This window comes from Rhinolophus ferrumequinum, chromosome 4, assembly GCF_004115265.2.
Source record: "Rhinolophus ferrumequinum isolate MPI-CBG mRhiFer1 chromosome 4, mRhiFer1_v1.p, whole genome shotgun sequence".
Lineage (NCBI taxonomy): Eukaryota > Metazoa > Chordata > Mammalia > Chiroptera > Rhinolophidae > Rhinolophus > Rhinolophus ferrumequinum.
Genome location: NC_046287.1, coordinates 87,895,938 through 87,921,415, shown reverse-complemented (window position 1 = coordinate 87,921,415; position 25,478 = coordinate 87,895,938). Strand labels below are relative to the sequence as shown.

At 36.9% G+C, this 25,478-nt stretch overlaps 1 protein-coding gene across 2 annotated transcripts in view; it reads right to left on the bottom strand.

The window, feature by feature from the left end:
• KPNA3 (karyopherin subunit alpha 3) overlaps positions 1–25,478 on the bottom strand; it is a 101,258-nt gene that overhangs the window by 3,543 nt on the left and 72,237 nt on the right. For both annotated transcript variants that reach the window (XM_033104638.1, XM_033104639.1), the window contains 10 exons: positions 24,442–24,527; positions 22,227–22,313; positions 21,664–21,833; positions 20,516–20,560; positions 6,839–6,970; positions 5,815–5,943; positions 3,431–3,535; positions 3,260–3,331; positions 2,937–3,099; positions 421–515 (listed from right to left, as the gene is read on the bottom strand). In XM_033104638.1, the coding sequence (XP_032960529.1) occupies positions 421–515; positions 2,937–3,099; positions 3,260–3,331; positions 3,431–3,535; positions 5,815–5,943; positions 6,839–6,970; positions 20,516–20,560; positions 21,664–21,833; positions 22,227–22,313; positions 24,442–24,527 (1,084 nt within the window). The remainder of the gene's footprint in view (positions 1–420; positions 516–2,936; positions 3,100–3,259; positions 3,332–3,430; positions 3,536–5,814; positions 5,944–6,838; positions 6,971–20,515; positions 20,561–21,663; positions 21,834–22,226; positions 22,314–24,441; positions 24,528–25,478) is intronic.

Genomic DNA, 25,478 nt, shown 5'->3' with positions numbered 1-25,478 from the left:
ATACGTAAGTAAATAAATAAGAAACTTAACAATTTAAAACTGAACACACATTTAAAAATCGCCCCATTCTTAAGTTCCTGTATCTTCAGATTTATTTTACCTATCTGAACATATATCATTTCTGTAATTACTATCTCTTCCCATTTAAGAGATTACAAATGCAACCAGAACTGTTTTTTACAATTTTACCTATGATAAAATTTCAGACATAGTATTCAAGAAAGTTGATTGGTGGAAAGCAAATATTTTTTTTTAATTTAGTTTTATAAATAACTGGAAAAATGCCACCTCAAGAGTATCTGATAGAAATACAGTATGAACTTAAGTCATATTAATTATGAAAGGAAAGTTCTTAGTAAACTTACATATGTATAGGTTTTAATGCACATGCAGACACACCGTACTTTAATATATACTTACATCATCACCAGAGAAATACTGATCTATGATTTCAAATGCTAATTTATATATGTCTTCATTTTCATGTTGCTGTAAGACTTCAATTTTCTCCAAACCTGATAAAAATAAAATAATCAAAATAATTAAGAAGATATAATCAAAACTGTGCTCATTTTAATCATGAAAAATCCTAAAGAACTCAGAATACCCTCCCATTGCCCCCCAAAGATGACAGTTTGTCTAAAAACCAGATAAAAAACCTGAGTTGCTCTGGATGGAGGACCAGTGTCCCACTAATTTCTTCCTCTTTAGGAGCCCTGGTCTCTAGGGCAGGCAGTTTTAAAAACACCTAAACACTCCATTTGGCAGATGAGGAAGCTGTGGCACACAGATATAAAGAGATTGATTTCAGGTTGTGTGGCAAGTTAGTGAGACCTGCAACCGAGATCTTCCCAGGCTGCTTTAATATAATCATACTGTCTCATATAGTCATTTTTTATCTTGCTCTGTTTCCCAAGTGTTATTACTTTTATATAACTAGGAAATACATTTTTAGAAACTTAATGATTAATTGATATACATACAAAATAAAGCTTTAAATTTTGAACTAATTTGAAAAAATGAATAGGGGGCTTATGTCTTATGGCCATAGTGAACTTGGGCAATAATTTTTCAGAACAGTAACTGTACAATGCCTTCATTTATATTCCCAATATATTTACTCTACGTAGCAGATGCATTAGTCTGTAAATGTAAATCCCTAATAATAAATATTCTTCCTTGAAATGTCTTTTTAGATAGGTCATTTTGAAATAGTTGCATTTTTTTCTTTGTATAGTATTCTACAAATCGGAAAAATGGGAAAATAGGTGTCAAAGGTAATGGATGTAACGTATAAAATTATAAAGTACTCAGTAAATATGCACCCTAAGTATTACTCCCATAGACAGAAGTAACTATATTGATAAAAAACTGAAGAGTAACAATTCTACAGCTCAGACTTTCTGGGTTAATTTGTTCTGAACCAGGCTGCAATGAAAAGATAACTTCAAATTATCTTAAAAAGTAAAACATCTTAAAACTAGAATGAGCAGTGAATTAATAATATAAAAATCTGGATTTCAATTATACTTTTGTAACTACTTCTATGACCATTAACAAGACTTCTTAACATCTCTAGGATAGTCTCTTCTTTTTTTTTTTTTTTTTTTTTTTAAAGATTTTATTGGGGAAGGGGAACAGGACTTTATTGGAGAACAGTGTGTACTTCCAGGCCTGTTTTCCAAGTCAAGTTATTGTCCTTTCAATCTTAGTTGTGGAGGGTGCCGTTCAGCTTCAAGTTGTTGTCCTTTCAATCTTAGTTGTGCCGGGCGCAGCTCAGCTCCAGGTCCAGTTGCCGTTGCTAGTTGCAGGGGGCACAGCCCACCATCCCTTGCGGGAGTTGAACCGGCAACCTTGTGGTTGAGAGGATGCACTCCAACCAACTGAGCCATCTGGGAGCTCAGCGGCAGCTCAGCTCAGCTCAAGGTGCCGTGTTCAATCTTAGTTGCAGGGGGCGGAGCCCACCATCCCTTGCGGGGCTTGAGGAATTGAACTGGCAACCTTGTGGTTGAGAGCCCACTGGCCCATGTGGGAATCGAACCGGCAGCCTTCGGAGTTAGGAGCATGGAGCTCTAACCGCCTGAGCCACCGGGCCGGCCCCGAGGATAGTCTCTTCTTGCTATTAAGAAAATACTTCCAGTCTGAATACTCTATGATGCAACTGCGTTTGTTTTCTCTTAAAAAAATAAACTGGGTAGTATAATCATACGTATTGGTCAACAAAGTGTATAAAATAAAACATGATATTAGGATAAATTAATAAGGTTTGGGCAATTTAGTACATACTGAAAAGGTACCTTTAAAAACAGAATTTTAAAATATATGCTTCATATGTCTTACTAGAGAAATAATGATATAGTATTTCAAATCACAGTACTTTCTCATTAACATTTCAAAGTAATTTCTGTAGTATACTAACTTTAGCATGCAGTTCTGGCAATCTTAAGACTGAAACAAAATATCTAGAGACTCCAAAATCATTAAATTTTCGAACAGTATGGAATAGTATTTCACAAAGTAAGGCCCACAGAATCGCATGATAATAAGCATAACATGAAAAAAGATGTTTCACTGTCGAGGAGTTTAAGAAATGTTAGATTAAACAAAGCTTATAAGTTTCTCTACTGTACTAGTTCTCAGAGTTTTAAATTTGCTCTCATGTACTGTGCCTTCAAGAGAAGTACCTGTGTTTTCTAAAAAGCAATGTGAATCTCTAGGAAGGCTATGGAGTGACCTTCACAACCAGTTTTTCCAAAGTATGGACTACTGTTTCCCAGGAAAATCTTGGAATGCTAACATAGTGAATAAAGAACAGCAACGAACTTTGATGATGTAACAGTAATGTATCCTAACAGTTTTCTAATTAGTTGTCTTAAGGAACTAACATTTCAGAGTTCCAATGCTCAACTATTTTTCTTCAGTGAATCCACCCTTACCTCCACATTCTTCTATTATTTCAGCTATTGTGCTTGCTTCATCACCAGCCATTATCAGAATGTTTTTCAGACCATCTAGAACCACCTGAACAACTTGAGAGTCTTTCACTGACAGTAAATTACAGAATGGTGGTATTACGTTCTGCTGTACAAGGTACTCAACCTAAACAACAACAAAAAAAGAATAATTATATTTATATAATTATCTTTTCCCCCAAAACAACACTGTACAGGGCTTATAAATAATCAGTAACTCCTAATCAGAAGAGAGCCATATGCTTTCCAATATTAACAATTATAACAGTTAATTTTTCCAAACTCACTTGATCTTTTCTCCCACTTATTGTTAAGTTGCTAATTGCCCAAGCAGCTTCTTTTTGTGTTCCAAAGTCTCCCTGAAGGTTACAAAAGAAATGACAAAATGAATTCTTTATTCGAAAAGTCTTGGTTATACTATATCAACACACATGATAAACTCACAATATGTGACTGACCTTAGCAAGCTGATGAATAATCATAGGGATTAATCCAGCATCTATTACAGCTTGAACTTGCTGCTGGTTGCCTGCTGTTATGTTGGAAAGGAACCACACTGCTTCCTATAATTGAATAAAATATGGGGCACCTTTATTTGAAAAATTATGTCTTTAATGTGTTTATATTTTTAATTTAATGTAGTTTATACATATAATAATAACAAAGTCACCTGAGTTGCATTAAGGGGAAAGCATCCAAAAAGTGATTAGGTTATACAGAATCTCCCATTTTAAACAAGTTATAAGGAAACTTCTATCCATAATATTTGGGCCCCATTAACCTAGCAGTTATCTATTCAATAAAATATATGCCTACTATAAGCTAGAAACTTTTAGACAATGGTAATATGACAGTGAATAAAACAGTTGAAAAATCTTTACTCGTGGAGCTTATTAGACTTTTAGTGCATGAGCTTCCTCTAAAAGACAGATGACAGAAATAAATTAAAGACTGAATTTCATAGTATTTTGTTAAAACTACTTCTAAGAAAAGTGAGTTGCTTTAACGTAAAAATACTTGCAAGATATATTTAGAAATTAAGCATCTAACTAGTCTAGGATGGGTCTATATAACAAGTCTTATTGCAACCTTAAAGGATTTATAAGTCACGAACAAACATGTTTATCATAATTTTAGTGTCAACCGTGTATCTTCTTTCTCCTCCACAATTCAGACTTAATTGTAAATTTATTCTGCTATCCAGTTGTGGTAAGATGTTAATAATTGGTGAATCGGTGCTTCGAGTATATGAATGTTCACTTTACTATTCTTGCAAGTTTCTTATAAGTTTGAAAATTTTCAAACTAAAATGTTGAGGGAATAAAACCAAGTTGGTAACTTCTACCTCCAGGTCCCATGATGGTCCCAAGATGCAAACAATACAAACGTTTAAGGTAAAAACCTTCTGAAGCTACCAACTACTTGCTGAAGCTGAGAGGGTCTCTATATGAACTCTTTCTCTTTACCCCATGATACCTTAACTGAGAGCATATTGGATTACAAGCCAGAACTTCTCCATATCTACCACTTCTATCCAGTTTCTTCACTTCTCAGCTCTGTTTCCAATTATGGAATACATTTAGCTAAAAAAAAATCACCTATATTATTGAAATTTCTACAGTAAAAATAACTGGCCCAGAGTCTAAAATACCATGGCTTCTTTCCCTGCACTGGAACAAATATATCTCTAAAATGTAATTTCTGACAACATGCTTTTCAATAAGAATCCAACTGTCAAGTTATAGTCAAACAATGAAATAAATATAGCTATGATCAATTCTGCTGGTTTGGGGGATTGGTGACATTTCAGGCAGCTAAAATTTCATTAAACTAAATGCAAATCAAAATCATGAAGTACACACTGCTCCCCAATAAAAGTCCTGTTCCCCTTCCTCAATAAAATCTTTAAAAAAAAAACCAACAAAAAATAAAAATCATGAGACACAGCTTCACAACTATTAGGGTGGCTATAATAATTTTTAAAAAGGAATCGGAACCCTTATCATTGCTTGTGGGAATGTAAAATGGTGCAGCCACTATGAAAAACACAGTTTGGTGGTTCCTCAAAAACCTAAACATAGAATTATCACATGACCTGGCAATTTTACTCCTAGATATATACACAAAGGAACTGGAAGCACGGACTAAAACACACACTTGAACGCCAATGTTCATAGCAGCACATTAGCTAAAAGGTAGAAACAATCAAGTGTCCAGCAACGGCTGAATGGACAAATAAAACGTGGCATATATGTACAATGGAATATTATTCAGCCATAAAAATGAATGACATCCTGATACATGCTCCAACATGGATGAACCCTGAAACATTAGCAACACGAAATAAGCCAGACACAAAAAGGCTTAAGTACATATTTAACAATTAATAGTAAGTTTGTATCTCAAGCTTGAAATCTTGAAAAAGGCAATTTTTACAATCTTTAATCCAAGTACTGCATCTTTAGGTTTAATCTCATTTTGTAGGGAGATTAAATTATGATCTATTTGTTTACAAAAGATACCAGCCATCTAACGACAGATTTTGTATGTACTCTCATCTAGTGGCTACTAATTTGGTAATCGTTGCTACTTCTCAATCTATTTAAATAAAAACATTGGTTAGTGTAAAAATAATTTTTATTCTGTGATGATCAGGGCAGCACTTGTAGCAAGCAATTAAAAACTGAAAGAAATAATCAGAGGTGATTTGAAATAATTCTCATCTTAACTGCAGTGGTTTTGAAGAAAATCACAATCAAATATAAACGGAAATAAGGGGACAGTTAAAAATGAGATATTCAAAGAGAAAGAAAGACACTAATGAAGACATTACGTGCTTTACCTTATTTATCTTCTCCTTCGGGTGTGACAAGAGATTTGGGAAGTGGGACAGGACGTCACAGTTGAGAACAACCTGGGTCTGCTCATCGGTGCCAGTCACTATGTTGCCAACTGCTCTGAGTGCTGCCGTCTGGGGTGGGGATAAAATGTTTTCTATACATTTATTTGTTTACGATAAAACTGATTCTATATTTTTCATGATCCTGAGAAAAAGTACAAATGCAAGGGGTGCATTCTTACACAAAACAAAGCGTTATGCAGAACTGAGAAGCAATTTGAATTTTAAACAATTCTTGTGAAAAACTGAACTAAAATAAAAAAAGGAAAGGTCCATTTTTAATAGCTATTTTTATCTATTACTAAACTGGCACCTCAGGAAGACTTTAATAAAGGCCTAGAATGAGCCCACATTGCCACCTAGAAAGTCACCTTGGCAGAAGTGGGATAAACAGATCTATCAGCCATGTACCCCTAATGAGAGTGAGGAGAAACTGGAGCGAGAGAGGAGGAGGAAATGCAGTTAGGATGCTACTGCAATTAACTGGAGGAAAGGAAACAAGTCTTGAGCTAAATAAGTGGCTCTAGATACATAAGGAGGAGACAGATTTGAAGCTATGTAATCAGAATTGACAGAATTTTGTAATGGAGGAGAAATGAAAGGAGGAATCAAGGTTTCCAGCTCGGACTATGCTGTGCACTGAAACGGGAGACAGGAAGAAGAGCAGGTTTGTGGGAGAAGATGATACATATCATTTTTGTCTTGTTGAAGTAACAATGGAATGCTTGAAGGAGTTCTTATAGGCTATGTCTAAGGGCTCAAGGACAGTTGGCTATATGAGTCTGAAACTCAGCAAAGAATCAGGGTGAGATAAAGATTTAGAAATCAACAAAATCAGGTTCAGTAAAATAGCAGGAGAAATAAGGAAGATAGGTACATACAGACAGAACTGAAGCCTGGTTGTTCAAGTTAACGGGTTATAGCAAACACAATTTTATACAAGGAAGAAAATTTTGAAAATACTTACTTGAACTTTCACTTCCTGGTGGCTCAGAAGGGGTACAAGAAATGGCACAACCCCCGAATCGATAACCATCTGTATCTGCTCATTACCTCCATCTGTCAGGTATGACAGAGCCCAAACAGTATCTACAAGGATCTACAGGAAATAAAAAATGACCAATTTATCTATTTGTTTGAGTGCTTAAAATACTAACACACCTCAGGGGTGGCGACATAAAAAGTAATTAAATTTGATGTTTTGGTTTGGTTGCTTACCTGATAAATCTATTAAGTAGTAGGTAATTCTCAATGCCTACCTCAGATCACTCTTCACAAATATGACACAGAAGTCTGGGACAACTTCTACTTCAACTTCTGCGTTTATATATCAGATAGATGAATTTAAAAATGGCAGAAAAGTAATTCTCTCTGCCCCCACAAACTGAATACCTAATAATAATCACAAGGAAACACTTCACATACAGAATGAGACCAATATATCATGCTGCCTTAAGCCTAGAAGAGAACAAAAAAGATCATCTCTCTATACTAGTGGTTTTCAAACATGTTTAGTAATACACTTAACTTTTCAGATAATTAAAGTAAACAGATAAAAGAAATGACTTGACATTTCAGCTTCATTTGGAAAAAAAAATTATTTGCAAAGCTCTTAAAAAATGTGCCTATTTGAAGAGCACAGAGTATAAACCATGCCCTATACGCATCTAATTCTGAAAAGAAAAAAAAAATTATGCTCAGATTTGTTGACTCATTCAAAGTCAAAGAGCTTATAAGTAGCTTCCTTGGTGTCTTCACAGAGGAATGTAAACAAAGGTCTCATCTCATCTAGAATCCAGAGATGTTTCTTTTTAGAGCTATCCAAATTAAAGACATTCTGTTGCGTTAAAATAATAGCAGCTACGTGTATTCAAATCTCTCCACATATCCTTCAAAAAAGTATATAAATGAATAAGAGCAAATAAAGCCACATACAGACCACACCTACAGCATTACTAAGAGTCAGAGAACTACAAATTTCAAACTCCTGTAACAAGAGAAAAACTTAAATTCTAGCTTTTGTCTGGATCTCCTGTCCCAAACTTGTGTGAAACGTCAAAGCTGATAGGGGGTGAAAGGCTTACAGGTAACATCCTAATAAAACTATTCCACATTAGGGAGACAGACACCATGTGGCCCAAAAAGTCTACAATATTTTCTGTGTCCTTTACAGAAAAATTTGCTGACACCTTTACTAGACAATGAGCTGCATTCAACTAAGAGATGACTGAGGAAATACTTCATTGGAGATCAAAGACTAATACAAATGTGGGGATAAGAGTGGAAGAATAATTTATAAATATTATTTGTTCTGGAAAAATAGAGATACTGCAACTTCAAAAATGGGCGGACAGAAGCTATGCCTGAGAGCTGAACCCATCTCCCATCCCACCTTAGATGGACAGATGTGTGTATGGGCAAAGCCTGCCTACTACCCAGTCTGGCAGTAACAGGTAACAAGATTGAAATAGAAGCCAGAATCTCTTTAACACAACAGCCAAAATGTATAGGCTACATCTGAAAATAACTCCTCATACCACGAATCAGGATCATCTTAACTCAAAAGGGAAAAGACAGATAACAGATGCCAACACTGAAATGACATAGATACTGGAATTATCTGACAAGGATTTTAAAGTAATAATCATAAAAATACTTCAGTGAGCAATTATGAACATGTCTGAAACAAAAGAGAGAGTGTCAGAAAAGAAACAGAAGACATAAAGAACCAAATGGAAAATTTTAAACTGAAAAATTCAGTAACCAAAATTTAAAACTCAGTGGGAGGACTCAAAAGTAAAATGGAGAGAGGCAAAAAAGATCAACTAACTCAAAGATAGAGCAATACAAATCATCCAATCTAAATGAGAGAAAAACAAAACAAAAAAAAGTGCAAAGAAATGAACAGAGAGCTTCAGAGACTTGTAGGACAATAATGAGAGAATTAACATTTGTGCCAACGGTCCCAGAAGGAGAGGTGGAGCTGAAAAAAATATTTGAAGAAATAATGGCAGAAAAATCTTCCTAATTTAACAAGAGACATAAACCCTACAGATTAAAGAATGGTAGGATAAAGCCAGAGAAAAGCTCATCAACTGTTGTACAGGTTAAGACATAGGAGTCAAAGAATACCATTTAAAGCTGTCCAACCAGATACGTAGTAACAAAGGAAAGGGAACTATAAAAGATGTAAGTAAAAAGGTAACATTAGAACAAAGCCAAACCTTCCTAAATACCAAAATAAATTTAAAAAGAGAAAAGAAAGCACACTAAGTAGAAAATAAAACACACAAATTACACAAAATAATATGACAAAGTTAAAACCAAACATAAAAATATCAAACAATGTGAATGGACTTAACTCACCTATAACAAGAAAAACAAAACCCACTCTATGCTGTATACAACAGGCACAACGAAAAGTTATTCAGAAATGCTAGAAATAAAGGAATGAGCAAAGGTACACCAAGTAAATGATAAGAAAACAGACTGCAATTCTGTTAGACAAGTAGAATTTAGGCTAGTAGAATTACAAATAACAAAGGAGGCTATTTATAAAGCTAAATCTCACAATTTACAACAAAGATGTAACAGTTATAAACATCTGTTTACCAAATAACTCTGCAAACATCATACAATGCAGAAACTAAAAAGACACAAGAAAAAACATATAAAATATACTAATAATAGACTTTCACACACACTACTGTCAATATTAGGGAAGTAGGAAAAAAAATGAGGACAGAGATCTTATAAATATACAGGTATACCTTTTTTTGTTATGCTTTGCAGATATTGCTGTTGACCCCAAGGAAGAAGATACCTATCAAGAAGGGCTCCTGGTAGTTAACTGGGCTCAAATTTAACAACAGAGCCTAGCAGCTGTTTCTAAACAGGGGCCTCTCACACAAGCCATGCCTCAGGCAGAAGCCTGCACTGAACTGCCTGGCTGCACTGTGTTCCTGTGGTCCCAGCCAGCACTTATAAAGGAACTACTGGAATTGTACTTCAACCAAAAGGAATGAGACTTTTCCCATCCAATCAGAGATGCTATATCTTCATTAGCATCTTCACCTGACCAATCAGAGTAGGTCCATTCTGACCAGTCAGGATAGTGCTCTTTGGACCAATTAAACTGTGAGAACTTGGAGTCCAGGACCAACCTGGGGCAGGGACTCCTCTCTATCTAAGTCAGCTCCCCTCTTGATCAAGGAGTGCACTTTCCCTTTCCATGAGAACTGAGGACCGTTTCCCCGGTTGGTGAAGGTGTCTTGCTGGAGCAGAGCAGAACTGTCTAGCAGGAGGGGGCCCTCGCCCAAGGGAAGCCTCATCGCCATGCTATATCACAGTTGAGCTGTTTGCACTGAATAAAGTCACCTTCTTTACCTCATTCCAAATTGGGAGTTGCTGTTGGCGTTGAACTGGCACCAACAACCCTCGGTTGACATAGCACTAAACATGCAGTTTTGAAGCAACGACTTGATGTAATGCCAGCCTGAAACTAATGCATCTGGTGCCTCCACAAACCCCTTGGTTTGTGTGGTGGTATTCCCAGCAGCACCTGAGGGTCTTGAGTAAGTCCTTTCGGATCCAAGATCTCCCACGCTTGCAGCTGAGGTCTTGAAGACTTTATTTGGTTTATGTAGAGGACCCTCACCCAGTGACCTCAGTTCCTATGTCTGGACCGAGAGGGCCCATCGATATGATTCAGGTTTGGTATCAGGAGGAGTATCCCTCAGTCAGGTTTGGCACCGGGTGGGTATCCTCCGGGGAGGCTTTCCTGTTTTGCATTTGGCACCTAGAGAGGGTATGCTCTAGTCATGTTTGGTACAGGGGAGGGTATCCTCCAGGTTGGGACTAGGCATTGTCCATAACAAGGTTTGTGGGGATGCCCAAACTAACAGGCACCCTAAGTATGATTTCCTAAGGAGGGGTGCATGTGAGGATGCTCAAGCTTTAACAGGCACAGGAGTGGGGGTGGGGGTGGGACATGGACACAGCCCATAAGGAGTAATGCAAAATGGGTAACCCATGCTCTAAAATTCTCAGGATAATCAGCCACCTCCTGGTGGCAGCAGGGGGGGCTTTGGCTGACTGCATGTACAAAAATGACCGTCCAGAAAATTGCAAGTGGCTAGGCCTCTGGACAAAAATCATGCAAAATGGTCCCAAGCTTTGTTGGCCAGGATGGGGTTCCTCTGAAATCCCAAAGTCTGTCTATTTACATGCTCAATTAGAAGAAAAATACTGTACATCCCAGAGACAATGAGAAGCCTCTTTTAAAAAAATTTGTTCCTTGAGAGCTCTAAATAAAATCAAGAGACTGCTACTGCCTCCCTTAGAAAAAAATTCTAAATTGGGTAAACGCCTTGATAAATTAGAAAAAGAAACCGGTGCTGCCAAACTGGGACAAAAGGGGTATCATTGGAAAACTTTTCCTCTGACCTTTGAGCTTGCAAATCTAAAGCCAGGTTTACTAAAAAACCTTGGAAGATCCCTCCCTTACCAGCCCTCCTTGCCTGCACCTGCCCCCCCTGCACCTTTCCTTTCCCTCCCCCATCTTCTTTGTCTCCCGCTGGGCTGCAGTCATCTGATGCTCAGGCTTCCGCTCCAGAGCCACCTTTTTCTCTTCCTCCCAGGAAAATTTGCCCCCTTTAGATCTCAGGTGTCTTGGGGCCACTTTTGTTACTTTCTGAGCTTTCCAACTTTGTTGTCCACATCCTCTTTCCATTTTCTTTTGTTTGTGTTTTTTTGATAAGACTATCTTAAGGAGAAACTTTAAAGGAGAAGTTCCCAAACCTCTCAGAGACAAATACATTCTTTGATTTTAAAGACAGCTTTAAAGGAATTCTTACAGCATGCAAAAACTTTGGCCATCTGAGCGAAACCTCAACTTAGTCCATCTGCCAGAAAACATATTTGGATCCATAATTCTTCTTTTGAGTTTTGTACTGTGCTGTTTATGTATGTCTATGTATGTATGTTATACATATAGTACATTTCTACTATAAGTATTGCCAAAATTGATTTGTAAATTTAAATTTAGATTGTAAAACGTCCCTATTCAATGGACTTAAAACAAATGAGCTCTCACATAAATTGGAAGAAAAACAGAAACTTACGCATTTGCTTTTAAAGTGCATGTTACTTAGGATGAATCTTTAATAAATAAAAACTAGCTTAAGGATGTTGGTTTAATTAAGAAGGATATGCAGGGGTGCAGCCGGATGGCTCCGTTGGTTAGAGCACGGGTTCTGAACGACAGGCTTGCTGGTTCGATTCCCACATGGGCCAGTGAGCTGCGCCCTCCACAACTAGACTGAAGACAACGAGCTGCCACTGAGCTTCGGAGGGCCGGCCAGCCGGATGGCTCAGCTGGTTAGAGCAGGAGCTCTCAACAACAAGGCTGCAACCTTGTTGGTTCATTTCCCACATGGGATGGTGGGTTGTGCCCCCCGCAACTAAAGATTGAAAACAGTGACTGGACTTGGAGCTGAGCTGCGCCCTCCACAAGTAGATTGAAGGACAACGACTTGGAGCTGATGGGCCCTGGAGAAACATACTGTCCCCCAATGTTCCCCAATAAAAACTGGAAAAAAAAAAAAGAAAAAACAATGACGTGCAGTTGCCCACTGCCCTGCTGGCTTTGGGGCTAGCCAACCAGGTGGGAAACCAGGATGGTAAGTTTGGAGACCTTAGTGTCATTTCAAAAGGCTTAAAGGGGCAGAAAATGCCTCCCATTAAGAGCCAGCCACTCATACCGCCTGATGGGGATGTTACGGTGATGGAAAACGACTGCACATAGAGAATAAGATGGGTGTTTGATAAAAGAAGGTATGAGGAATACAAATACATTTTTATTGAATGAAAAGAGAGTATTTTTGTTCTAAAGTGATTGTTCCAGAACAAGATAGGAAAAACATAGGACAAAAGCTAAAAGGTTTATGAAAGATTAGATGTCCAGGGAATATCTATGGATGTTAACTTCACGCATGCTTCAGAGACAACTAGAGCTGAACCAAGTTTCAAGTGTACACTTACATATAATCCTTATATGCAGTAAAAGGTAACTGAGTAAGCTTGGGGTACTCACATCCTACACATTCCAAAGAAGGGAGTGGTTGTCCATCAGCTCCTTCAGGATCATCGGAACCCTTGTATTACCCTGCCTGGTAACACTGCATACCTGAGGCCTTGGGTCCAGACAAAGAGCTTATGCTAACAATGTGATTTTATGGTGAACACCTCTTTTTGTTTGCCCGGGGCCTTGGGCCATACTCTATCACTCTGACCTCTGGGAGGGGATGGAGATTGAGTAGCTAAGGTTAGTCATGCAGGCTGTTCATGCATATGTGACTGATCATCAGTAAAAACGCCGGACACTAAGTTCAGGAGCTTCAGGTTGGCAATACTGCATATGTGCTGTCACACATGGTTGACAGGAGAATAAAGCGCTGTCCTTGGAACTCTACTGGGAGAGAACAAGGGAAGCCTGCACCTGGTTTCTCCTAAATCCTATCCTGTGCGTCTTTTGCCTTTGATTTTAATATGTATCCTTTTCTTTAATAAACCATAAGCAAGAGTGTAACAGCTTTTCAGTGATTCCTTCTAGCAAATCACTGAACTTGAGGGTGGTCTCGGGGACCCCAACACACTTATGCCATTCAAGTCTCAGCACATAACCAACCTGCTATGAATGATTAATTTCATTTTGTACCACTAGTAAAATAAGCTAGATTTGTATCAAATGTTAGGTAACACTCAAAATTGTCTAGGCATGTCAAATCATGGATGAACAACTTTGAAAAGGGCAGGAAAACCAAATGTTAGAGAATCACAGCAATTGCAAATTAACTTAAAGTAGCAAAATAACTATAAAGCTAATAAACACAGATTGACTTGAATTGGTCCAGATTTCTTCTCTCGTCCTCAGGGTCAATATAAAGTTTTCCTGCTAATGTCACAGAGGCATATTAAAGTCCATAAACCACTTAATTATCTCCATACCCCAACCTAGCTTCTCCAGCATTCACACTAGTCATTGGCTCAAATTAAATCATTCCTGCTGTTTTATGCTTTTTCCTGCCGCTATTCTTGTTTTCTGTTGTGTCTTACCCTAAAATCCAACTTAGAAAGCTGGATATTATCCCTGAGTCCTCTTTATTCTCACCACCCAGAACAAAACTAGCAAATTTTATCATCTAAATATTTCGCAAGTCTTATCTTTTTATTCAAAATGTCTAAGCTGTAGTACTGGTCCTCATTTTCTCTCCCATCCATACCACAAAATCACCACTGATCTATCTTCTCAACTCCAATTTCCCCTAAAATCTACATACCATTTAGTACTATGAGTTATCAATCCAAACCATAAATTAGATCATTATTCTCTGGCTCTCTATCAGCTACAAAAAAAGGATATATGGCTCTTAAGGTGGTCTACAAGACTCTGCATGATCAAGAATCTGCTAAATTGCTGCCTTTTCCCCCCTCCACGTTGTTTCATAATTATGCTTCCATCTCTTTATTTTTAAAACTCTGTTGCAGACTTCCAGTCAAGATGGTGAAGTAGGTAAATGCTGTGCTTGCATCCTCTGATGACCACATCAAAATTATCACTAAACTACAGAACAACCATCATTAAGAATTGCCTCAAGTCTAGAAGTCCTACAACTCAGAACATACAGAAAAAGCCACATTAACACTGGTAGGAGGGGCGAAGATACGGATTGAGTTGGTCCCACACCCGTGAGTGGAGGTTAAAAATGGGGAGGGATGTCTCGGTTATGGAGGACCCCGTGAGAAGCAAGGGGTCCCAGCCACATCCCAGGCTGCCCAGTCCAGGGTTCTAGTGCTAAAAACAGAAGTCCCCTCAATTTCTAGCTGTGAAAACCAGCAGAGATTGTGGCTGAGTGAGACGAAGGTGGCTGCACTCCTCTTAAAGGGCCTGCACATGGACTTACTCACTGATGGACTCACTCGCTCTGAGCTCCAGCGCTGGGGCAGCAGCTCAAAAGGTGTCAGGGACACATGGGAGGAACTGAATTGTCTGGGTTCAGGCGAGGGCTGGAGGGGCAGTTTTCTCCCAACAGGAGTGCTGGCAGTAAACACTGTTCCTCTGTTCAGCCCTCCCCCATCCCAGCATGCAGACGCAGACGGATGCCATATTTAGTAAGTTGTCATCAACGTGGCAAAACTGTTAGTCTGCCCTGGTGATTCCCTGAAACCCTGCCCTAAACAACCTGCAGTCCCCACCCAAGGCACTTCCAGTGGCTTTTCCATACAAATGGCCCGCCTTGGCTCATGCTGTGGACTCTCCTAAAATCTCTGAAAGGTTCACAAACAGCAACAAGCCGCATCTGGCTTGGTGTGCCCCTCACCTCTTACTAAGCAGCCCCAAGCTGGGCACTAGTGGTAGCTGGCCTTGGTTCATAGCTTAGCCTTTCCCAGGCACCTCCAAGCCCAGCGTGGGTGAGATAGCTGCAGACTGCTTTGTTGCCGTGCTAGGTGTTCCTGGGCAGAGCACAGGCTGCAGCTGAACTTAGCCTGTGGTGGGGCCCCTCACAGGAGGCCCCAGAGCTGGCACACCCTCTGGCCTGCTTTGAACCACACCGGATCAGTACCAGGCCACCTGCCCAGATGACAAACCTGAAGGCAGACTGGGCAGGCACCTGAGCCCTACTCCAGCAAATCCTGCTCTGTAGGCTCAGCCCCTACAAAACAGCTCCTCCACTGAAGTCACAGCCAGTCCTTACAACCAATCAGCCTGAAGGTCAGCTCCTCCCACTGATGTGCAAACAGCAACAAAGGCTCAACTATAGCAGAAGGGCACACACAACCCACATAAGGGACACACCTGCAGCACACAGCTGAGGTGACCAGGCAGACTGTGCCACTGGGACCCGCTGGATACCTACTACATACGGCCATTTTACTAGGACCAGGAGTTTGTTTCTAATACATAGAAACAAACACAGGGAGGCAGTCAAAATGGGGAGACAAAGAAACATGTCCCAAATGAATGAAGAGAACAAAGCTCCAGAAAAAGAACTAATCAAAATGGAGACAAGCAATCTACCAGACACAGAGTTCAAAACACTAGTTATAAGGATGCTCTATGATGTCAGGGAGAACTTCAAAACAAAAATGGAGATAGAAAACAAAAAAGAACCAGTCACAAATGAAGACTACAATAACTGAAATAAAGAATACATTACAGGTAATCAACAGGAGATTAAATGAAGCAGAAGTCTGAATCAGAGATTTAGAAGTTAAGGTAGCAGAAAACACCCAAATAGAACAGCAAAAAGAAAAAGAATCCAAAAAAAAAAAAAGAAGATAGTTTAAGTGGCCTCTGGGACAACATCAAACATACCAACACTCACACCACAGAGGTACCAGAAGGAGAAAGAGAAAGGAATTGAAAACCTATTTGAAGAAATAATGACAAAAATCTTGTAACCTGGTGAAGGAACTAGACCTACAAGCCCAGGAAGTGCAGAGAGCCCCAAACAAGATGAACCCAAAGAGGCCCCAACCAAGACACATCATAATTAAAATGCCTAAGCTTAAAGACAAAGAGAGAATCTTAAAAGCAACAAGAGAAAAGCACTTAGTTACCTACAAGGGAAATACCATAAGACTGTCAGCTGATTTCTCAACAGAAATTTGCAGATCACAAGGGATTGGCACTAAATATTCAAAATGATGAAAAGCAAGGACCTACTACCAAGATTACTCTATCCAGCAAGGATATCATTTAAAATTGAAGGAGAACTAAAGAGCTTCCAGACAAGAAAAAGCTAACGGAGCTTAAATAGCAAACCAGTATTTTAAGAAATGTTAAGGGAACTTCTTTAAGAAGAAAAAAAGATCAAAAATATGAATAATAAAATGGCAATTACATATCTGTCAACAATTACTTTCAATGTAAATGGATTACATGCTCCAAACAAAAGACATAAGGTTGTTGAATGGAGAAGAAAACAAAACCCTTACATATGCTTCCACAAGAGACTCACTTTAGATCGAAAGACACACACAGACTGAAAGTAAAGAGATGGAAAAAAATATTTCATGAAAATGGAAGGAGAAAAAAAAAAAGGTGGGGTAGCAATACTTACACCAGACAAAATAGACTTTAAAATAAAGGCTATAACAAGAGACAAAGAAGGACCCAGTAATCCCACTTTGGGATGTTTATCTGAAGAAATCCAAAATGCTACTTCAAGGGGACCTGTGCATACATATGTTCATTGCAGCACTGTCTACAATGGCCAAGATGTGGAGGCAGCCAGGGATCTGTCAATGAAAGAATGGATAAAGAGGAGGTGGTACATATATACAATGGAATATTGCTCAGCCATGGAAGGGAAGAATGCGTTCTTGCCATCTGTGGGGGCATGAATGGTCCTGAAGGATATTGTGCTGAGTTGAGTATGTCAGACAGAGAAAGACAGATGCAATGTGATTTTGCTTATATGTGGAATCTAAAGAACAGTATAAACAAACAAAACAGAAACAGGCTCATCGATACAGAGAACATATTGATGGTTGCCAGATGGGAGGGGTGTTGGGGGGATGGGTGAAAAGGGGAAGGGATTAAGACATACAAATTGGTCATTACAAAATAGTCATGGGGATGTAAAGCAAAGCACAAGGAAAATAGTCAATAATATTGTAGTAAGGATGTGTGGTGTTAGATGGGTACTAGATTTCACTATGCTGTACACCTGAAACTAATCTAATATCATATGTCAACTGTAATTAAAAAACCAAAAAATTACTTTAAAAAAATAACTCTTTTACAGGTTCCTCTTCCCTTGCTGCTGCTCAAATGAAGAGAATTCCTTAGAATTAAATTTTTAGCCCTTTTTTGAATCTTATTCAATGTCCATATTTTTATGAATCCCTTAAATATTGATAAATCTCAAATCTCTGTTGCCTTTTCCTTTTTGGAAACATTGCTATGCAGGAACAAGTAAATCAGAATCAACGTGTCCGTCCTAGAATAAAATCGTCTTCCTGTACCAGTCACATCCTTTTTATTCCTACTGATAATTTATGGCATTATTATCTATTCAAATTGTTAAATTAGAAACCAAAGTCATTTTTACTTCTTCTTTGATCCTTTCTTCTTGAAGTTCTACTCACTTTATCTCTTAACACTAGTATTTTTCCTCTCCTAACCATTACTGCTTCATCAACTTCCTTAAGCCTACTATGATAACAAAACCGGCCTGCCTACATTCAAATTTTCCCTATTCCATATCTACCAGGCCAATTTTAAATTATCTGTCTATAATAGATAAGAGCACATCACTCCTATTTAAAAATATTCAATGACTCTGTACTGATTACAAAATGAAGCCCAAACTCCTTTACACTGGATTCAAAACCCTGCAACTTAACTCCCTAACAAATGTGCTGTGTTATTAACTACCTGTATTCACCAACCCTCCATGTATTCTTGAGTCCTGAAGCTTTCCTCTTGTTCCTGAAATTACTTTATCAACTTGACAAGACCCTACTTATCCTAGTTATATGACTTTAGAGAAATTACTTAATTATATCTGCCTCTTTTACCACATTTGTAAGATGGAAATGATGACAGTAGCAATCTCACAGGGTTTTTGTAAGCAATAAATGAGCGAACATATGAAAAGTACTTCAAACAGTGCCTAGCATATTTTAAACCTTTAATAAGTACTATTAACAATCATCTTTGTCACTTCTACCACCATCTTTCTCCTTATAATGCTTATTTCAAATGTTCCTTTCTCAGTGAAGCGTTCTGGTTGCCAGAAAGATGTGCTTCCCTAACCTAGCACTTTGGTCATTCCTCTATTTTACTTTGTTTTCTTGTTTACACACCATAATGTGTGTTCATGTGATCATGGTATGACAGAGCATAGGCCTTTGACCTGGTTTTAATTTTCAGCTATGGCTCTTATTCATCCTTCTGTGACTTTAGTTAGGTTATTTTTATATTATTGAGTTTCAATATCCTTATTTGTAAAATAAGAGGAAAAAACATCTCATAAAGGTGCTGGTAGGATAAAAGAGACTATAGAAATAGATTTAGCATAGTCATTGACAAAGTTTATTCCTTGCACTTTTTTTACCTGCTACTAATGTTGAGGTCAGAGAGGGCAGGGTCTCTATATCTTCTTTATTTTTGAGCCTGTAATTCCTGGCACAATTCTGGCTTTAGTGGAATAATCTGTGATTGCTTGTTAACTTGACAAATATACCTATAACTAGAGTACTTTGCCACTTTAATACCCCTCGCTTTGAATAACCAAATCAACAGGTGGTAGAAGCTTTTATTTACCGATAATCAATTCCATAATGTCCTGGGGAAAAGTCTTGATGGAAATATATTTTACTTATTTCCCTTTTAATCTTGGCTGTCAAAAGCATATAACTAAAATTGGCGTTCGATAGCAACAAATACATTTTTTGGTATAATTTTACCTCCTCCTTGTTTTTTATGACATGTATTATCTTGTATGTCTTTTGCTAAGTCACTTTTCTATCCATTTTGAAAATAGGATAGCATATAACTAAAAAGGTTTTCATTCAATTTTTATGATACTTCAGGATAATATCACAAATAAAAGTTATTTTAGTTACCTTTAAAAGACTCCTTCCTAAGAGCTTAATGTCCTAAAATAAACTAGAGAAATGTAGTTCAGTATTTTTATATGAACTATACTGCCTCTCGAGAAATGTAAGCAAATATGTATTTTCTTCATCCCAATGATAAATCACACAATTCTGGCAGAAACACACAATTCTGGCAGAAACACACATACGCATTATGTGTGTATATAAACAAAGATAAGATTATAAAAACACAAACATACAACAAATCAGAAAGAGATCTCATTTGGAACAACAGAAGCCAGATCAATGCTAGAATCAACCCTAGATTCAATGAAATTGTCTCATTGTTTTACTCAATGGAAGAGTAACACTGTGCTTTGCTATATTTTGGAGAATTTTCAGATTGCCTAATAAAAATATTTGCCAGAATATACATATAGTAAACACTTAACTGAATCTCATGTAATGCATTTGCATTTAAAACTATACTTGATATTCTTCAATACTAAACCTCAAAAGGTGATAGCCTGAGAGGCAGTGTGGTTTCATGGAAAGTACACAAGAACTGTCATCAGAAGATCTGTTTTGAACATAGACTCTGACCCTTACAAGCTCTGCAACTTTGAATAAGTCACTCACCCTTTCCCCTGAGGCTCAGTTTCATTTTGTAAAATGGGGACAATGATATCTAGCCTACCTATTATAAGAAGCAAATGAGATTTTTAAAAAATGAAGATATTTTATCAAGTTTTAAGCGCTTTATAAATACTAATATTTTAAAACAATACTAATAATGATACAGATAAATAAACTATATATGTGATATTTTCTCTAAAGTTAGCATTTTGTTGTTTGGATGATTTAAGCTATAAACTTAATTTAACCTTAATTCTATTTCTGAAAACTGCTTATGCACTGTATAAGTTTAACAACTTAATAAAATATATGCTGACACTTATTAAAAGCCTAAAGAATAAATAACCCGTCTACTTCCATCAACAACATAATCCCAAATTTAAGCTTCTGCTTTACTTACATTTATGTCCGTATGGTATATGAGGACACATAATGCTGGCAAAATCTGAGGAGAGAAGATAGACAATAAGTAACACCAGAGTTGATAAATATATCTTTGTAAAAATGAATAACTGTGATACAAAAAACAGTAAATACTATTTGCAGGGCAAGAAAGACAATATTAAATTTGTTTGACTCTCTATTAGGAAAATGAAAATCTGATCAATTCAATCTGAAAAACCAAAAATATTTCAGATGGCCATCAAAATATTCAAATACATCTGACCGAGATTAATGTACCTTAAAGCAAAAACATTTGTTTTCAGTAACCTTCGTTATGACATCTAATGTCAAGTGGACAGAATGGAGATGCAAGTATACAGTGTAGCTGTTTTTAAAAAGCTACTCTTAAAACTGCCATCATCATCTCACCTGCTTAAAGTAAACACAAGTTTTATTTCATAAGCTATTTGAGTCAAATTAGTTTCTGAGCTCAGATTTAGTCAAGAAAATTATACCCAATATAAAGTTTGCTAAATTCAGGCCTCACAGATCTTTATTTAAAATCTGGAAGGGAGGTAAGGAGAAGGGGGCGGGGGCATTACACTAGACTTTCCATAACAGCAAAAGCCAACAAAAGGTGTCAATTATAAAGATTCATAGTCAACATTTCTCTATAGTCAAGAGATTAAAGATTACATAGGATTTTTGAAAACTTAAAAATTACTAAGATCCATTTATAAATTAGATATAAATAGAAAAGTTTTACTTTGTTTACTTTTACACATTCAAGAACATTAATTTTGTCAGAAATCAAGGGAAATTTCAATGGACTTAATGCAAATTCACTCAAGAACATTTGTATATAAGTATACTCGTTTTATCGTTTACTTATTTTTTACGTGTTAAACCACCAATGCAGTGTTGTAATAAAACTTTGGGATACTTTCTTTTTATGAAAATAGTCACTTAAAAGTCAGAATTAGGGTGAACTGACATTCTTTCAGGTGCCATATTTTTGCACAGGAGTCAAAAATTAAATGACACGTTACTTAAAAAATCTCATACCTGCAATGAAATATGCATTATTTCATTCCCTGTACATGAAAATGTAAAGCATAAACATAGGGAAAATATACCATCTGGCCTTTGCCATTCTTCATTTACCTCCTGAACTGTCTCCATAGGCGGTGGGGGGTCCTTATTCCTGCAGAGATTGACAATGACCCATGTGACGTTCCGAAGGAAGGTGATGGGAATGGAGGGATTGATGAAGGACAGAAGAGGTTTGACAACTCCCAGTGATATGACATAATCTCTACATTGAGGACCATCACCTACAGAAATGAAAATTGTATTTAAAAAAAAAATTACATTCAGGATGAGAAAGTCTGAAATGTATGCAATGGCTCATGTTGGGACACTGATGTGCTATGTTTCCTCACCATTAGTCAAGGGCATCAAGTGTTGCTCTTTTCTCCAGACTTTGATTTTGGGGGAACATAAATTTAACCTACCAATCCTGATAGCAAATTGCATATCTGTTTCAAAGAGGTACCATTTTAAGTTAGTAGGTACTATTAGAGGTACCATTTAAGTTATGAGGCAAGAAGACAGTCAACCCACATTAAAATTAGAGGAAACATAGTGTGTAATGGCTATGCCAATGCGGGGAAAAAAGTTAATTAAGATTCTTATTTGGAGTCTTTTCAAACCTAAACGCCACTTACCTATAATGTTTCCTAAAGCCCATACTGCTTGTTCACAAACATTCTGATGGGGTGAATGGAGAAGTCTCAGAAAAAGAGGTACGGCATCTATAATACAGAAAAGCTGGTATTTAGACTGCAAAATGTTGAAGAGTTTATAGACTGAAGGCTAAATAAGCTGATAAAATACTTAGAACCTGAATGAACAAATGGGGCAAACACTTTTACCCTAAAAATAGTCTATTTTAGTTATTATTTTCCCTTAGTAATATTCGAGAAAAACACCTATTAACAGTATATAAAAATTGTTATTAATCATTAACTAAAAGAAAACAGCAGCAATTTCTCCTATAATGCACTAAAAAAAAAAAAAGGAGTTCCTACCCAAACACAAAACCTTAGAAATAATAATTTAGTCAATGTGATACCAACTGCTGATATGGGATTAACTAAAGAACTAATTATTCCTATATATCAGGCCTACCTTATATTTTTTTAAAATAATTTATCATTATAATCCTACTCTTTACATAATTTATATATTAACCCAAATTCTAAAACACTGGTATTATACTCATTCCGGGTAGAAAACTTAGCATAAACCAGATCACTTTTTCTTAAATTTTAGTCAGTTGTATACTACCTCCAGGATTTTTTGCTGTATCTCTGCGCCACCTGTATTATTTACTTAACAGCTTTATTGGGATATAATTTACATACAATATAATTTATCTAAGTGTACAATTCAATGGTTTGTAGTATTTATACTAAAAAGAGCTATTATGTAGCTATCACCTCAATCTAATTTTACATCACTTCCATCACCCCCAAAAGGAATCTTATACCAATAGCAGTCTTACTGCCCACTCCCCCAGCCCTAGGCAACCATTTAATCTACTTTCTGTCTCCACAGATTTTCCTATTCTGCACAGTTTCATATAGATAAAATTGTATAACATTTTTTTTTATGTGTTGGGCTACTTTCACTTAGCATACGGTTTTTAAGGTTTACCCATGTTATAGCATGTATCCATATTTATTTAATTTTTTTTTTTTTTTTTTTTTTTTTACTGCTGAATAGTATTCAATTTTGTACCACATTTTGTTTACCACTCATCATCTAATGGCTATTGGGTTATTTCCATTTTGGGGCCATTATGAGTAAGGCGGCTGCAAACATTTGTGTTCAAGTCTTTGTGTGAACATGTTTTCCTATCTCTTGGTTCCATCTAGTATTGGAACTGCTGGGTCTATGATTAACCTTTTGATAAACTGTTTTTTCTAAAGAGGCTGCACCATTTTATATTCCTGCCCGCTATGTATGAGGGTTTCAACTAACTGACATTTATAATTTAACCAATTTTTCACCTTCGTAAATAGAAGACCAGTACTACTTACCACAAATAGAAGATAACCAAAACATTAAAAATTAAAACATCCGGGTGGTGAACACACAGTGTGATTTATGGATGATGTGATACAGAATTGCACACCTGAAATCTATGTAATTTTACTAACAATTGTCACCCCAATAAATTAAAAAAAAAAAAATTAAAACAAAACACTGTTATTAAATTATACCTGCTAGTCTCTATTGAAAATCTGTTTCCTTTATTACAACTAACATCTAACTGGAAGCTGTCCCCTCAACGTTATTAAAATATCTAAAAAGAAAACTGAAAGAACAGTATTCTCACTACCTGATTCAGTGTAATTATTGCTACACCACACACTACCTAAATCATCTTAAGCACCACCTAAAGTCACTTTAGTACTTGGTAACATCTAGTTTTTCCCCAGAGCTTTTGTCAGTTTGGTGAACACAATAATGACAGTTATCGCATCTTGCAGTAAGCATAATTTAAAATTTTATATGTATATAAAAAATAAAATAAAATAAAATAAAAAATTATATATATATTATTATGTTACAAGCTAAAAGGCATAAGCTACTCAGCACCGTGGAGGTATCAGAAACAGAAATTTAAAAACCTGTTATTAAGAGATGGTCTCTACCCAAAAAGATAAAACTCTATTCACTTTCTAGTAACCACAATTAAAATTATTTGATGACAAGTTAATGATACCTATGGAAAAGATATCAACCATCAAAAATATAACATTCACCAGTTTAAAAATGTTACAAGATAAAATTTAGTCTTTACAATAAAACTACTTCCTTGCCTTTATTAAAAAAAAAAAAAAGTCCAGTGAATAAGGAAGCTATTTTACTTACTAGACTGTACAACAGCTTGAGTCTGTGCAGAAGTTCCTGATGCTATATTAGTTAACGCCCAAGCAGCTTCAAACTGTAATGAAGGACTGTAAAAAACAATAAAAAGGAATTTTTAGGCACACTAACTCCCACATAAATTTATGACCTGCAGATCGATATGGTTATCCTTTACCTTGCCCTTGAATTTCACCTTGTTATATCCAACTGCCTGTTGGATATCGCCACCTGAATGTTTCACGGGCTCCCAAAGTCAGTCAATGTAAACCTACTTCTTTATGTCCACTGATAGTTGTAACATTTAGCCAGTCCTCTCCCACAAACATCTAATCAATAAGTCATGTCAATTTTACCTCCTAAATATTCCTTATATTGAAGCATCACTGCTAATATCACTGTGCTAACTGAGGCCCTCATCATCTCATTTGACTCACTGCCCCAGCCTCTAGACTGATCTTAACACTGGGACCCCATTTGACTCCACTATACCAATCTACTTTACGTACTGGAGATACTATAAGGCTCCATAATTTTGCTGGAAGGATGAGACATTATAATTTGGAATAGTGATGGAAGGCCTCATAAAGAAAGTAAATACTGAACTAGCTTTTCAAAGATGGATGAAGAAAGGAAGGTACTGACAGCTGGATATACAAATAAAAGTAGCATGGGTATATGGATGACCAGGAATAGATCAAGAGAGTTGAAGCCAAGAAGGTATGCAAAAACATAATAGGGGATGAAATTGGAAGGGACAGTCATTTAAAAGAGTGTGTTGGTGGAGTGGGGGTGTAGGCGACACAAATCCCAAGCTTCAGAACTTGCAATTTATTTTACAGCCATACTAAATATAGAGTGCTACTGAAAAGGGGAATGAAGAAAATAATGTTAGAAGCCATGGGATGCAGAATGGATTAAAAAAATGGTCAAAGGCTGATATAGGAGAGACCTGTGAAGTGGGAATTATGTACAATAAGTTAGGATAGATAGCTGAGAAAAATATAAATTCCTTTAAACAGAATACCAAGGTGGGAGGAGGT